General features: G+C 46.7%; 1 protein-coding gene across 2 annotated transcripts in view; it reads right to left on the bottom strand.

Annotated features, from left to right (window-relative positions):
* The window catches only part of Fer1l6 (fer-1 like family member 6), a 133,697-nt gene that overhangs the window by 51,323 nt on the left and 68,994 nt on the right, over nt 1-13,380 (bottom strand). For both annotated transcript variants that reach the window (XM_015486290.2, XM_048802091.1), the window contains exons 20-22: nt 10,540-10,664; nt 5,999-6,133; nt 4,393-4,542 (exon numbers count right to left, since the gene is read on the bottom strand). In XM_015486290.2, the coding sequence (XP_015341776.1) occupies nt 4,393-4,542; nt 5,999-6,133; nt 10,540-10,664 (410 nt within the window). The remainder of the gene's footprint in view (nt 1-4,392; nt 4,543-5,998; nt 6,134-10,539; nt 10,665-13,380) is intronic.

The following is a 13,380-nucleotide window of genomic DNA, read 5'->3' as shown; positions in this document are numbered from 1 at the left end:
CCTCTCAGGACCTACAGCATGGTGGGGACCGAATGAATTTGCCAACAGCTAAGATCAAGCTTCACAGTGAAATGGGCCTGTGGCTGGCTGGCCTACAAAGCCACATGCTCTGAAGCCGATCAGCACGCAGCGCCAGGGAAAACAGAGGACCTCCAGGAAAGTGAAATACTAACAGTTGGGGTGAGCAGAATGGGGTGACCAGCCTGCTCCAATGTCCCAATGGAGATAAAACCTGGGGACTTAAAAGGAGGTCCAGCTACAGGGTGGACAAGGGGGCGGCAGGTGAGATATCAGATGCAAAATTTAAGGAGGAGCCCACTAACAGAGCCAGGCTTGACCCCAGCCCCAGCCCCGCCCTGCCCATCTGAAACTGGTGCTCAGAAGACTTTCTCCTCTCTGTCTCCCTCAGCCCATCATCTGTCCTTCCATTTCATCCACGTTGAGGGCAGTGGTGAGGGACCAAGGGTGGGGCTCCCTCACTTGTTCACTGGGTGAACTTGAACACGTTACTAAGTATCTCTAACTCCCAGTTTTATCATTCATAATATGAAGGTAGTAATGTCGACCTCACAGAGTTGCTGAGAAGAACTGCTGAGACAGCATGCAAGGTACTTAGCACACTTTCTGGCACACCGAAGTTCTCTTGGAGTAAGGGTAAACTGGAAATCCACTGATTTTTGCAAATATTGAAGCTCAGCTTCAAATCGTCTTAATTACAGATGATCTAAGATTGCTAGTGGTTTCAAAATACTTCAGTGAGGGCCCAAATTTTCCCTGAATATTGATATATGCAATATCTAGCATGTGATAAAGTATAGCTGCTGGTGCTACTAACATGCAATATTTAGTATATAGTATATATACTATATATATAGTTTATAGTAACTACAGTATTTTATAGTATAGTAACTACAATATTTTTCTTACAGTGATTAAAATCCAAGAGAAACAGCAACCAAAGAAACAGACCTTAGAGGATTTAGATAATGTGGTAATCACACACGAACTCTAAAATAACAATGCTTAATCCGCTCAACAGGAGGTTAAGAATTTTTTTCTCTGTTTGTATGTGGTGCTGAGGATCGAACCCTGGCCGCACGCATGCCAGGCAAGCGCGCTACCGCTTGAGCCACATCCCCAGCCCCATGTAAAAATGTGGATGTGTAACCGATGTGATTCTGCAATCTGTATTTGGGGTAAAATTGGGAGTTCAAAACCCACTTGAATCAAATGTATGAAATATGTCAAGAGCTTTGTAATGTTTTGAACAACCAATAAAAATAAATAAAGAAATAAATAAAAAATAAAAAAAAAGAATTTTTTTCTCTTGTCTTTTTTTCCTAGCAGGGCCTACAACCCAAGGTTCACTCATGCTAGGCAAGCACTCTACCATTGAGCTACAGCCCCAGCCCAGGAATTTCAAGAGGAGACTAAAATCTATAGTAAAAAGGAAGAAAAAGGAAATTGTATGATAAAAATATGCTGACTGGAAAAAAGAAATTAATGAATGGGTAAAAAGAAAAAGATCAAATGCAGAGAAAATGAACTGGAAGACAGATCATTATGGTGGCTAGAATAAAGCTCAGAGATAAAAGGGTAAATAACACATAAAAGAATGAGAGGCGTAGAGCATAAATTAAAAGTTCCGGTGTACACGTAATTGGAATCACAGGGGAGGGGACAGAGGAGAGGCAAGGACTCGAGGGAGGAGGATGGAGCAGAAGCAGTATTTGAAGATATAATGACTGATAATTTTCCAAAACTAATTAGAAACATCGAACCATAGTTTCAGAAGCTCTAAAAAACCAGGGTGGAGACAAAGAAATTTCCACTTTAACACCACACAGTAAAACTGCTGAAAACCAAACATACAGGAAAATACCTTAAAAATAATCAGAGAAGAGAAAAAAAAAAACTACTTTTTAAGGAGCAATAATAAGAGCAATACCCAACTTTTCTACAGAGAAAGAGAAGCCCAAGAAGTGGAAAGATACCTTCGGAAGGCAGCAAAAAATAAATAAATAAAGACTCCAGAGGAAATTTACCCGACCCAAGTTCAAATAACAAGTTTGTGGCAAAGCCAGAAACAGCCTACACATCTACACTGAGGTCACGCAGAAGCAGGTGATGCAGCCCGGGCAAGAGCTAGGGCAACCCTTGCTCTCCTGCTGGCCTGCTGGCCACAGAAGAGGCCACGTGGGGCCCTGATCAAGTTGATGGCTTGAGACCTCTTCAGGGCCTGAGTGGGGCCTCCGCTGGAAGGTCTTATGAAATATGAGGATCAGCGCACGAGTGGTGTCTGTAAAGCCAAGACTGGTAAATCATTCACTCATTAATAACTGCACCTTTAAAACAGGAAGGTCACACAGAGGCCATCCGAAGAGTGAGAGTTTGTGTTGTGAGATCAGGACTCAGGAGTGTTGTGGGGTCAAGAGGTGTGGCGTCAAGAGGCCACGTGGTGTGTACAGTAAGAAATGTGGAATTGATGGATTTAATCTGGTACATAGAAGAAGCAAGCTACTAAACTCTTCCGTGTCAGGGAAGTGCTTCAGCAGTGGAGATGCAGAAGCTCAAGGAAGCCATCCACAGAAGAAACTGAGCATGGGCTGGTGACAGACGAAGGAATTTCCAGTCCCCATCCTCTCCACTTGTATGAGATCTGCATGTTAAGATAGCACTGATGATCAAATTACTTACTGAACAAGCGATGAAATGAGAATTTCTAATGAAGCCCTAATGAATTGTATCTCTTAAGCTTCTTACCTCGGAGGATGCTTCCTCTATTAAGCCAGCTGTCAGGAAGCAGCAGGGGCTCTCAACAGTGCCCCAGCTCAGCACTGAGGGAGAAGGGGAGGTGGGACCATGGGACAGAGGGCTGAGCCTCGGAAGGCCTTGGTGATCAACTTGCCCAGCCCCTCATTGACAGTCAAGGGGACTCAAGCCCAGAGCACTCACGAAGGCAGCTTCGTGCTTCTGAGACAGTTGCCTGACTCCAAGTCTGCTAACCTTGAGCCTTAGCTTTCTCTCCTGCCAGGTAGGAGTGTTGGACTAGATCTAGTGTTCCTGAGTCAGCCATTCCTCCAACTTCTTTACCACCTGCACCATTATCCAGATACCATTTTTTTTTTATTGGACACATCTTCGTTTTTAAAAAGGAAACACCATGTTGCTTAGTAAAAACTAGTGCCCCTTGCCCTACATGGAAAGTCACCCTGGATCAGCTGGTTTCAAAAGTTGCCTTGGGTTCTGACCGTCCACACCTCTGTGCAACACACGTCTGTCTGGCTTCCTCTGGTTCGACTGGAATCACTTGTTTTATCAGCCTGGAATCCCAGAACCTACTATTTGTAGATTGTAGAATTTTCTAGTCTTATTCTCCTGCCTTCCCAGATGTAACCATACAGAACTGGAGCTAATGCTTGGGTTCTCTCTACTCCATCCTCCCAGAGTGCTCCTGGACTCAGTTTCCCTGATAGCACACTATTTCTCCAAAACAGCCATTCTGTCCCTAAGAGTTTTTTTCTTAAGTGGGGTAAACCAGATGATGGTCAAAGCCTCTTAAAGCAGCCTGAAAGGACTAAGGCAGGATTGGTCTGACCCAAAGGTGAAATGCCACCTGCCCTCCGTGTATGGCAGTGAGTGAGAGGCCCATGAGAGAAATCTCTGCTGCAGTCCACCTGCTCACCTATTTGTCCTCTGCATCCTATTTGGTTCTCTACTGGACAGCAACGTGTAGGGGCTCAGCTTCCCTTCCCAATCTCCTGCCTCTGCTTTCTGAAAGTCTTCCTCCACACATTCAAAATCCTCCTAGGTCTCAGTGAGAAGGACTAGGAGCCCTTTGTCCTTGGGAAACTGAGGCAGTGGAAGAAGCAAAAGGCTTTACAGGTCTAAGTTCAACTCTCAGCTCAACCTCCAACTAGCTGCATGATGAACTAGTCAGCCAACTGCTGAATCCTCAGTTCACTCCCTGTCAAATGAGAACCATGATACCCATCTCAGCAGGCTTCAGGGACATCTAGTGAGATGAAGGCAAACACAACCCTGGGCGTGTGGTAAGTGCCCCAAATGTTCCCTGCCTTCCCCTTTTGTGTCCACTCATGATCCACATGGGGTTCAGGGACTCACACATGGGGCTACCCAAGCATCAATGACCAAATCCATAAGGACTTTTCATCCTAGGACTCTGATCAGTAAGGAGTACAGGGGTTCTAAGAACAGCCCAGGTCACCTGAGTTCTTAAGTTCTACCTCCAGAAGGAGATAGCTCCAGTCATGGGGTAGCGGGGAGGAAGCAGGCAGAGCTTCACTGAAGTGACATTTCTAGGGAAGCCACTTCTCTGGCCAGGTAGACCTGATAGACATCTAGTGCAGACGCCACATCTGGATGCCTTACCTGCAGCAGTTCAAACACAGCAAGGAGGTCCCCTCCAGAGATGCTCCCACAAAAGATAGGGTGATAGCACAGCCTGGGGGGCTCATAGTCCTGGCCAGCCAGCTTCACAACTGGAGCAGCCACCGTGGCACCCAAGTACTCTGGCTTTCCCTAGGGCAGGAAAAGAAATGAACTTTTCATTGTTTCCTACTGGGTTCGACCCCCATGGATGAAGCTTTGCGAACAATTTTTCCAGGAGGGACATGTGAACTTTCATATTTTCTCTGTCTCCATGTTTCTTTTTCCTTTTGGATTCTAGAAGGTAAGCTTGAGTTTTCTGGAAAGGATTTGGCTTAGGGTCAAGCTGAGAAGGACTGTGCCTGGGTGCAGATCTAGAAGGGCAGTGGAAAACTACCAAGTAGTGATGGGAAAACAGCCAGCCAGCCAGCGCTGGAGGAGCAGGCCTTTCAAAGATGCTTGATTGCTTTTCAAACAGGAAACAAGCACTTAGGACTGTGAGTGTGTTACTGGGAACAAAATTGAAAGGATTTTTATTTTGTGACCCTTCCTACAGAAAATCAGCTCTACAGCCTGAACAGGAGAAGTCATCTTTCACAAATATGTACATCTAGCCCCAATTTACAGAGGAGGGATGGGACCCAGAGGGATGGAGTGACATGAAGAACCTATGGGGGAGACTGCCCTACTAGCCATCTGTGTGCAGAAAAGAAATGAGCATAGCAGACCCAAGTTCAAGTCCTGGCTTTGTTCTCCAGTGACCTTAAGGAGGGCATTTGACCTTTCTGTCTTCTCTTCTGGAAAACCAGGAGGGGGCTCCAGCTCTCTGAGGCCTCTGTTCCCCTTCTGTAATTCTCAGGCCCTGGTTCTCTCCTGACCTTGGCCCAGGGCCAGGCTGTCAGTGTTGCTCTGAGGAGTGAGGAAGCTTTGGAAATGCTTCTTGGAACAATGGCTGAACTTTGTAGATTTGAGCTTCTGCAACCCTCTGAGGAGGCAGAGACATCAAATAAAAGAAATAAAGCTTTGCCTTTCATTTTAGACTTCTTAATTTAAAAAATAGGATTTGTCTTTGTTAAAAAAAAATCCTCCAGTAAGCTTTTCAATCTATCCCAAATTTCAGAACACAAACATCTTTGGAGAGGAAGAAGTTTGTTTTCCATGATAGCAGAGAAAGGGTCAAGGATGAACATTTATTGTGGGGCCTGGAAGCTTCAGCCATGCAAAAGAGAGACCAGGACAGGGAATCTTTGCTGGGTGAGAGCAATAACAACCTCCTATTTTCAAAAGGTGTGGCCATTATGGCAATAACACGGGCAAGCTGGGGTTGCTTTATACAAGTATCATTTTCCTGGAGAAGTGTGTGTTGACTAAAGTTTTCTAACTCGGCCCAATTTTAATTGCAATTTAAAGAGAAACCTAAGGGGTGGGGGGAACCCTTAAAAGTAAATTGGTTGTTACCGATTGTCCAGGCTCTGCAAACCCTCGTTTTCAGAAATCAACTTTGCTGCAAGGCACATCTAGGGCCGTGACTACTCACAATGCCAGGACTTTATTTGCTTTAAAGTAAGTTAGTGCAGCGTGGGCTAGCGCTGGCCCTGTGGACACTCACCACCGCATCGCTGTCATAGAGCTCCACCACCACGAGGGGTGGGGACGCCATTATCTCCCTCTCCTCTCCGTGCAGCACCAGCTCATTGAACAGCAGCATCTGGTTCCAGGTGGGGGAGAGAGTCTGGGAAATGATCTGGAGGGAGAAACCAAAAGAGCCGTTCAGTTGGGTTGCAGGGGTCTCCAAGGGTCATTCAACAGACACATATGGAGGGCAAAGAGAGCCCATGGCCACCATCCAGCGCAGCCATTCAGCATTCAAGTGTCATGTAAACTGAGCTGCTACTATACACTCAATGCCAGGGGAATGCAAAGGTTCCCTGCCCTGGAGGAGCCTACATTCTTAATGAGTTTCATCAGCAGAGCAATGTTTAAATTGCATAAATCATCTCAACTCATTCCTCACAGTCGTGCAGCAATGATAACACTAGCAGACCTTTATTGCGCACTTACTGTGTGCTTCCTACTGCACTGTGCAAGCACTGTCTCGCTCAAACCTCACTGCAGTTCTGGGAATAGATATTTATACATATTTTAAAGATGAGGAAAATGAGGCTCACTGTCCAGAGCCAGCAGGTGCTAGAACAGGGACTGGATCATCTGGCACCAAAGCTCAGGCTGCCAGTCTTATCCACCCTCACCAAAGACACGCCCTATTAACTCTATGTCATGTTATGGATGGGACACTGAAGATGCGTGATCTAGTGGCTCTTCACTTATGAGCAAAAAAAAAAAAAATGTTGTTATCAAATATCCTGAAGTTGAGTTTAAATCTAATGTTCCTACCATGGAATTCTGGGTTGGGGATATTTATTGACTACTTGAATGGCTTAGGGTCTTCAGAAGAAGCCTCCCCATTTTACACAGCATCCTCCTACCATGAGGTTTGCTATGGGAGCAAACTGTGAAGTGGGCAGCTGGCTGCACCCATGATAGGAGGGAGAAACCAGAGGTCAGATGACAACAGCTTGCACAATTGGTGCAGAGTCATGAGTGAGTCACCTGAGAGAGGCTCTCAGCCCCCCACCAGGCCACTCAGAGGTAACTTCAGAAGGGAGGGCATATTTGGACTTGAGTTCTCTTCTCTGTTTAGCTGGATGTTGGAAAATATGTCCGTTTCACAGAGCTCAAGGCTGGTGGTGTCTGCAGGATGGGAGAGCCCTGCTAAATTAGGTGAGGACAGTCCTGGGGAGAGTCGGCCACCTCTCTCTCTTCCAGGATGCACAGTCAGATGGGTGGCCTGGCAAGAGCAGGGAGCACAGGAGCCATTGGGGCTGAGGAAATTTCCACAGCACCTCTGATCTGAGCCTGTACTGCTATCGTTCTCTCCAGGAGGTCTGGGACTAAGACCTGGACTCACTTCTCAGACTCCAAAGGTCACATGAAACTGTTATGTCAGAGTTTTCCATGGAATTGTCTTCAGTTACAGCATCAAAATCATTTTCACTGTGGCCATGAAAGGATATTTTTATTGATCTTTAGGTGAGTCATAAAAATATTGTGTGTTTCAGCAGTTTCCTCCCTTTCTTGCTGTTTTGACAGAGTATTTTATGACTCATTGAGCTTTTAGACATTGCAGAGAAGATCTAACTTTTCTGACAGGATAAAAAGGGCTTTAACCAACCGATGATCAGGAGCTATGGAGTAACAATGCAAAGTTACTCAGTGCCGGGGACTGTCAGCACAAAGAACCACGTGTTTGAATATTGCTTTTGAAAATAGACATGTGATCCCTCTTGTAGCATGCACCTGAGGGTGTGATACAGAAACAACATATCATCTTCACAGCATCTTTCCTACAGAAATATTTTGATGTCTTCCTTAGCACCAGTCTGTAAATGCCAGCTGGAAGGATTTCAGAGGCCACTATTCACTGATTCATTCATTCATCATGTATTTATTCAGGACTTACAGTGTGCCAGGGCCAGCGTTAGGCACTAACACAGCATCTTGTGCAAGGCAGGTGCTTCATAGCTATTTGTCTGGTATCCAGTGGGTACTGACCTGTCCTTGGAGTTGCTTCTGTGTGTAAAAGACCACAGTCACCTTCAAGAGGTACTCAAAGGCTCATCCAGATAAAAATTCATTCTCCCACTTCTCTGCCAAGGTATTCATGATTATTTTCATTTCTTAAGGGCTTCCTTAAAGGTCATGCATTTTACTGGGTTGAATCATTATTTAGGGGTCATGACAATGCTTAGCTAACACTTTGAAGAGAGGTTCAAATACCCTGGAAAGAATAGAGCTTTAGAATCAGGTAACTCTGAATGGAATCATAGTTTTATTACCTAGCCTGTATCTAACTTAAGAAGGTGATTTAACCCCCAGACCTGAGTTTTCCTCATTTATATAGGGTTAGCACCTAACTTGAGGAGTTGTTACGACCTTTGTCTGAGATAAAAAGTATTAACAGCCAGGCACACAGCAGGTGCTCAATGAATGCTTTTGACCCCCTCCCCACTCCATCCTAGTCTGTACTCATTTATAAGTAAATCAACATTTAGGGCTGGGGATGTAGCCAAGTGGTAGAGTAGTTGTCTAGCATGCACAATGGCCTGGGTTCAATCCCCAGCACCAAAACCTTTTTAAAGACCCATTGCCTACCACACGCCAGCTGTGGTACATGGGGGTCTTGCCTGAGCCTCACCTGCCTGCTCTGCAGAATCCAGACAACACCAACATCTCCATTTGGACTGCAATGATATATGGCAAATAATGCACAGAAAATGCTTAGCCTCATGCCTGGCACATGGGGAGCTTTGGATAAATAACTATTACTATTAGCAAAAATGAAGTACTAGATTCAGAATTATGGAGGCAAATCCAGGGCTCATCAGAACCTAGTTTCCCTTTCAAATGATTATTTGATAAACAAAATCCATCTCTTGCTTGAGATATGGATGGAAATCAAATGAAGATGCTGTCAGAGATGCAAAACAGAAGGATGACTGTCTGGCAGCCGGGAGCTCACTCAACTGTCCATTCCCGGGGTCACCTCTGGGCACCTGGCGTCCCACAGCTATGGCAAGTAGAGAAGGGACCCAGGTCCATGGTTTGAGAATTCCCTTGCTTTGGTTCAGAAGCCTCAATGGCAACAAGTAATCGCATAGCAGCTGTTACAAGCCAGGCACGATCCGGGGTGATTTGTACTCTGGGGGTGGGTAATAAACACTACTGTCCTCCTATTCACAGAGGAAGAATCTGAAGGGGGTTTTGTTTAACATAACACAGCTAACAAGTGGGAGAGCTTGCAAAGGGGACCTGGGTGGCAGGGTTCCTCGGTGTCCACTCAATTCCTGGGCTTTGAAACCCGGGAAGGAGAAAACGGTCTGCTGCTCTAGTGTGTTTCCATTCTCAGGTGCTGAATGAGGTTGGAGTCACCTTCCTTGAGGCTCTCCTGATTGCCTTCCCAGACAGAATGAACCCTTCTCTCCTTCTCTTGCAGGACTTGTACAGCTCTGCACTGCGGGGCTTAGCATGGTGGAGTCGGCCCATCTGTCTGGAGGACTGTGATGTGCCTGGGTAGCACACTGGCAGGAGCAGGGTCTGGCCCGGCATCTTCTGGAACTCACACAGAGCTGGCACTCGATGGGAACTGGGTAAATGGATGTGATGTTAGTTCACACCATGGTCTCGGTGTGTGCATTGTAAATCAAAATGCAACCTAATCCATCAAACAGGTCGTAGGCTTGGAGAAAAACGTCAGTCCGGTCAACATCAGCCAATACAATGGCCACTATCCATCAGTCATTTTATACATTTGAATTCTTCACAGCAGCCCTACTTTAAGGCGACAAACCTGAGGTTAACTGAGTTGTGCTATCTGCCCAAAGACATACAGCTATAGAGCAGACGAGCTGGAAGGTAACCTCTGGGCTCTTTGTGTCTTACCCACCTGAGATGGGAGATTCTTTACAGAGCTTAACCCACTCGAAACAGCGAATCAGAGAACAACCCAATGAGAAAACATCCTACGGGACTTCTCACCAGGAGCCCTTTGTACACCTTAGCACTGCACATATAGGAAAGGGCGGGAGTGCAGAGGAACAGATGTCCCTTCAAAGCCCTTTAATACAGCACCCACCACAGAGTAGTCTTTTCCAGAGAGGATCAGGGGCAGGGGGGTTTCTGAAGCACAATGGTGTTCAAAGTGTGCAGAGCCTCCCAGAGGGTGAATGCAAACACTAGAACTCCCTGACAGTGAAACTAGAACTTTCTTCCCCAGTCGTGACAGATCTGAGCCTCGTGGGGGTCGTCTGCGGTGCCTTCTCATTTGCTGAATCCCCACCTGGCTCCCTGGCCTGGCACTCCTGCAGGTGCCTCGGGGTGCCAGGTTCCACCCTCCCCATTCTTCTTTTGTTCCTCACCACTTGCTCCCTCTGCCCCAGGACATTGGCTTGCAGGGAAACAACAGACCCTCCCAGGGTCCTTCCTGGCTCACATTTATTTCTGAGTCAGAAACACCCCACGCCCTTGATGCTGGTGTGCCCAACCTGCTCCTGATTTTTCTTTCCTGGGCTCTGTTGCTGGTTCCCTGGTTACCTTTGTGGTCTGGCAGTGGGACAGGAATGTGACTTTGGCAAAAGGGTCTGAAAGTCCATTGCTGTCAGCTGCGATGAGGCCCCGGGCTTGGTACATGTGAGCTCTCAGCTGGAAGGTATGCTGGGCTGTGGACAAACGGGAAAGGGCAGACATTAGTGGGCTTGCTAGGAGCCACAGAGCAAGTGTCCACCGCCTTCCTCTGTGGTGGCATGGGGAGCCGGAAGAGGTGCCGTTTATGAAGCGCTTGGGAACCGCGTTCTCCTTGGTGCTCCTGCATGCTGGGTGCCTTCCTCTTCACAATGACCTTGTGGAATAGATATAATTATCCCCCTTTTATAGATGAGGAAAATGGTCCAAAAATGGCTAAAATACTTTCCCAAGTTTGCAGAGCCTGGATTTTACTTCTTATTCCAAAATTACTTCTTTTTCTAAAATATTATATTTTATTCTCTATAATTCTCTTGTTTTCAATTGTGTGTGTGTGCATGTGTGCACGTGTGTGTGTGCATATGTGTGTGTAAGGGGCTGCTTCACAAGTAGCTTTTCCTTCTATAAACTCAGATGTCTAAGTCACCTACATGTCCACTCTGCCCGCCAATGCTATGCTGAGTACCTGCTGTGTACAGTCTTGCTTTTGGTCTCTAAAGCACAGTCCTGGTCTCTAAGGATTCTGATGTAACTAAGATAGACCTTGCCCTTGGGGAGTTCCCAGGAGAAGACAGAAGAAAACACAAACATCCAAGTCACCATGACTGGAGGCTAGGGCTGAGTGTCCTGTGACCGATATTGGCAAGGAACATGGCAGGTAAAAGACAGGAGTGAGCCCACTTGTTTGACAGGATAAGCAGAGAGAAGGATGCAGGCTGGTGGTAGGTCAGGGTTCAACAGGGAAACCTTGAGGAGAGTCGAGTTGATCCTTCTCTTTGGTTCGTGGGATTTCATGACCACTGGCTCTTCCAAGAACCTCATTTATTTTTTTTAAGTCTATGCCCTCTCTTTCCTATCTTTCCCAAAGGTATTATGCTCAGTGTATATCTATATCTTTGAATTGACATGGGGACTGGTATATAGGAACCCATGCACACCAATTTACATAGCTCTCCTTACTTCAATGAAGGGTGTGAATACCCTGTGAGCATTCTCCCGACCCCCACCAGGCACACCCAACACTACTCCTAGGCATATAACCAACAGGTCTAAAAAAGAACTTGTATGTGGTTACTAACCTCCTCCGTGCCTTTATTTCCTTATCTGTGAAATGGGGTAATAATAGTTCCCCATAGAGTATTATAGGGTGAGGATGGCATCTGGCACATGGAGAGAACTTTAAAAGTGGTGTGAAGATGCTGGTGTGCTGTTACTATAGGTCACTGCAGTGTAACCAGTGGGCTGGAAGCAGCCTGTGTGTCCTTCCCATGGGGGTGAACAAGAAGCACGGTTAGGCAATGAGAGGCAGCAAGAGAGATGGACTCGAGAATCTAGTACCTAGGGAAAAAAGCAAAGCAGCATGAGAAATGTAACCAAGCTATTCATGTAAAATAAGAAGGCATGCACACAGAAGAGCATTTGCATTCACCAAACCACACTCAAATACAAAAGGGCAGACTCCAGGGGAGGTGGCTCTGCCCTTTGAGCAGAGTCCTGAAGGGTGGTAGCATTTGATTGGCCGAGATGGATGTCTCAAGCATTTGTCACAGGGTGATTGAAAGCCAAGCACAGAAACTAACTCCAGGCCATGGACAGGCAAGAATGTGGTCTAGTGTGACCACAGTATACAGTCCTGGATTGTGGCAGTCAATTTGACAAGGGCCGTGGAGGCCTGAGTGAGGCACTGGAACTGAGTTTAGCAGGCTATAGGGAGTACTTGATGGAATATGCCCAGGAGCTGAGGGCCTCAGAGCAAAGCATCAGGAGGATGACTGAGTCAAACTTGCAATGGGCAGAAGAGATGTTAGGAGGAGAGGAAGGAGACAACACCGCCCCCTCTAGGCGGGAAGGTGGAATGGCAGATAGCACACAGGGATGGAGGGATTGAGATGAGGGGCTGGGAGAGACATCACAGCAGCGGGTGCCATCAGATCCTGACTGGAGGGCAAGGAGGGGACAGCAGGGCACCTCATGATTGTTATGAGATGTGCTCCCAATCTGTCCCTCTACTCCATGCCCCTGTCTGGCTACATGGACCAGCATGGTATCTGGGAATGTAGCAACCTTATCAATCTCCATTCTTATCCTACAGAACGTGTGGACCCTTGAGCTCTGCACTGTCCCCAGTGAAGCCCAGGTACTCACAGTGCAGGTGCTCCAAGCTCTGATCAACTCAGGGGAAGGACAGAAGTGATTCCTTTGAACTCAGTGCTAAAAACCTCTCCCTATAAAAACGCCAGTGAACTCAAATGTGGATGGGCTGCACCCTGATGACAAGAGTCCCTTCCGACAGCAGCATTCAACAACAGAATGCTCAGGAGATAACACAGGATTTCCTGACAAGAGCCTGATCCTTAGGATACTACAGAGCTGGCAGATTTCGCAGCTGGGAATGAACTTGGAAATGTCTGTTACCTGACAGTGTCTACCAGCTGCCCCTGAAATAACCAGCCTTGAAATTTTAGCAAAGTGGCAGCTGGAAGTTTGCAGCTGATGATTGGCTCACAGCGGCCCCAGCAACATCTAGCTGATTGGCTCCTCGGCCCCAGCAACATCTAGCTGATTGGCTCCTCTGCGGTGATGCTCATTGGACTGTTTCCCTGCCCTTTCAGACCACGGAGCTGCTCATTGGGGGACTTTTTTTGGAGGAGTTGTTAAATATATCACAATGGAACCATCATGGTGAAGATTTGT

This window comes from Marmota marmota, unplaced genomic scaffold (genome assembly GCF_001458135.2).
Source record: "Marmota marmota marmota unplaced genomic scaffold, marMar, whole genome shotgun sequence".
In the NCBI taxonomy this organism is placed as follows: Eukaryota; Metazoa; Chordata; class Mammalia; order Rodentia; family Sciuridae; genus Marmota; species Marmota marmota.
This window is presented reverse-complemented; position numbering and strand designations above follow the sequence as displayed.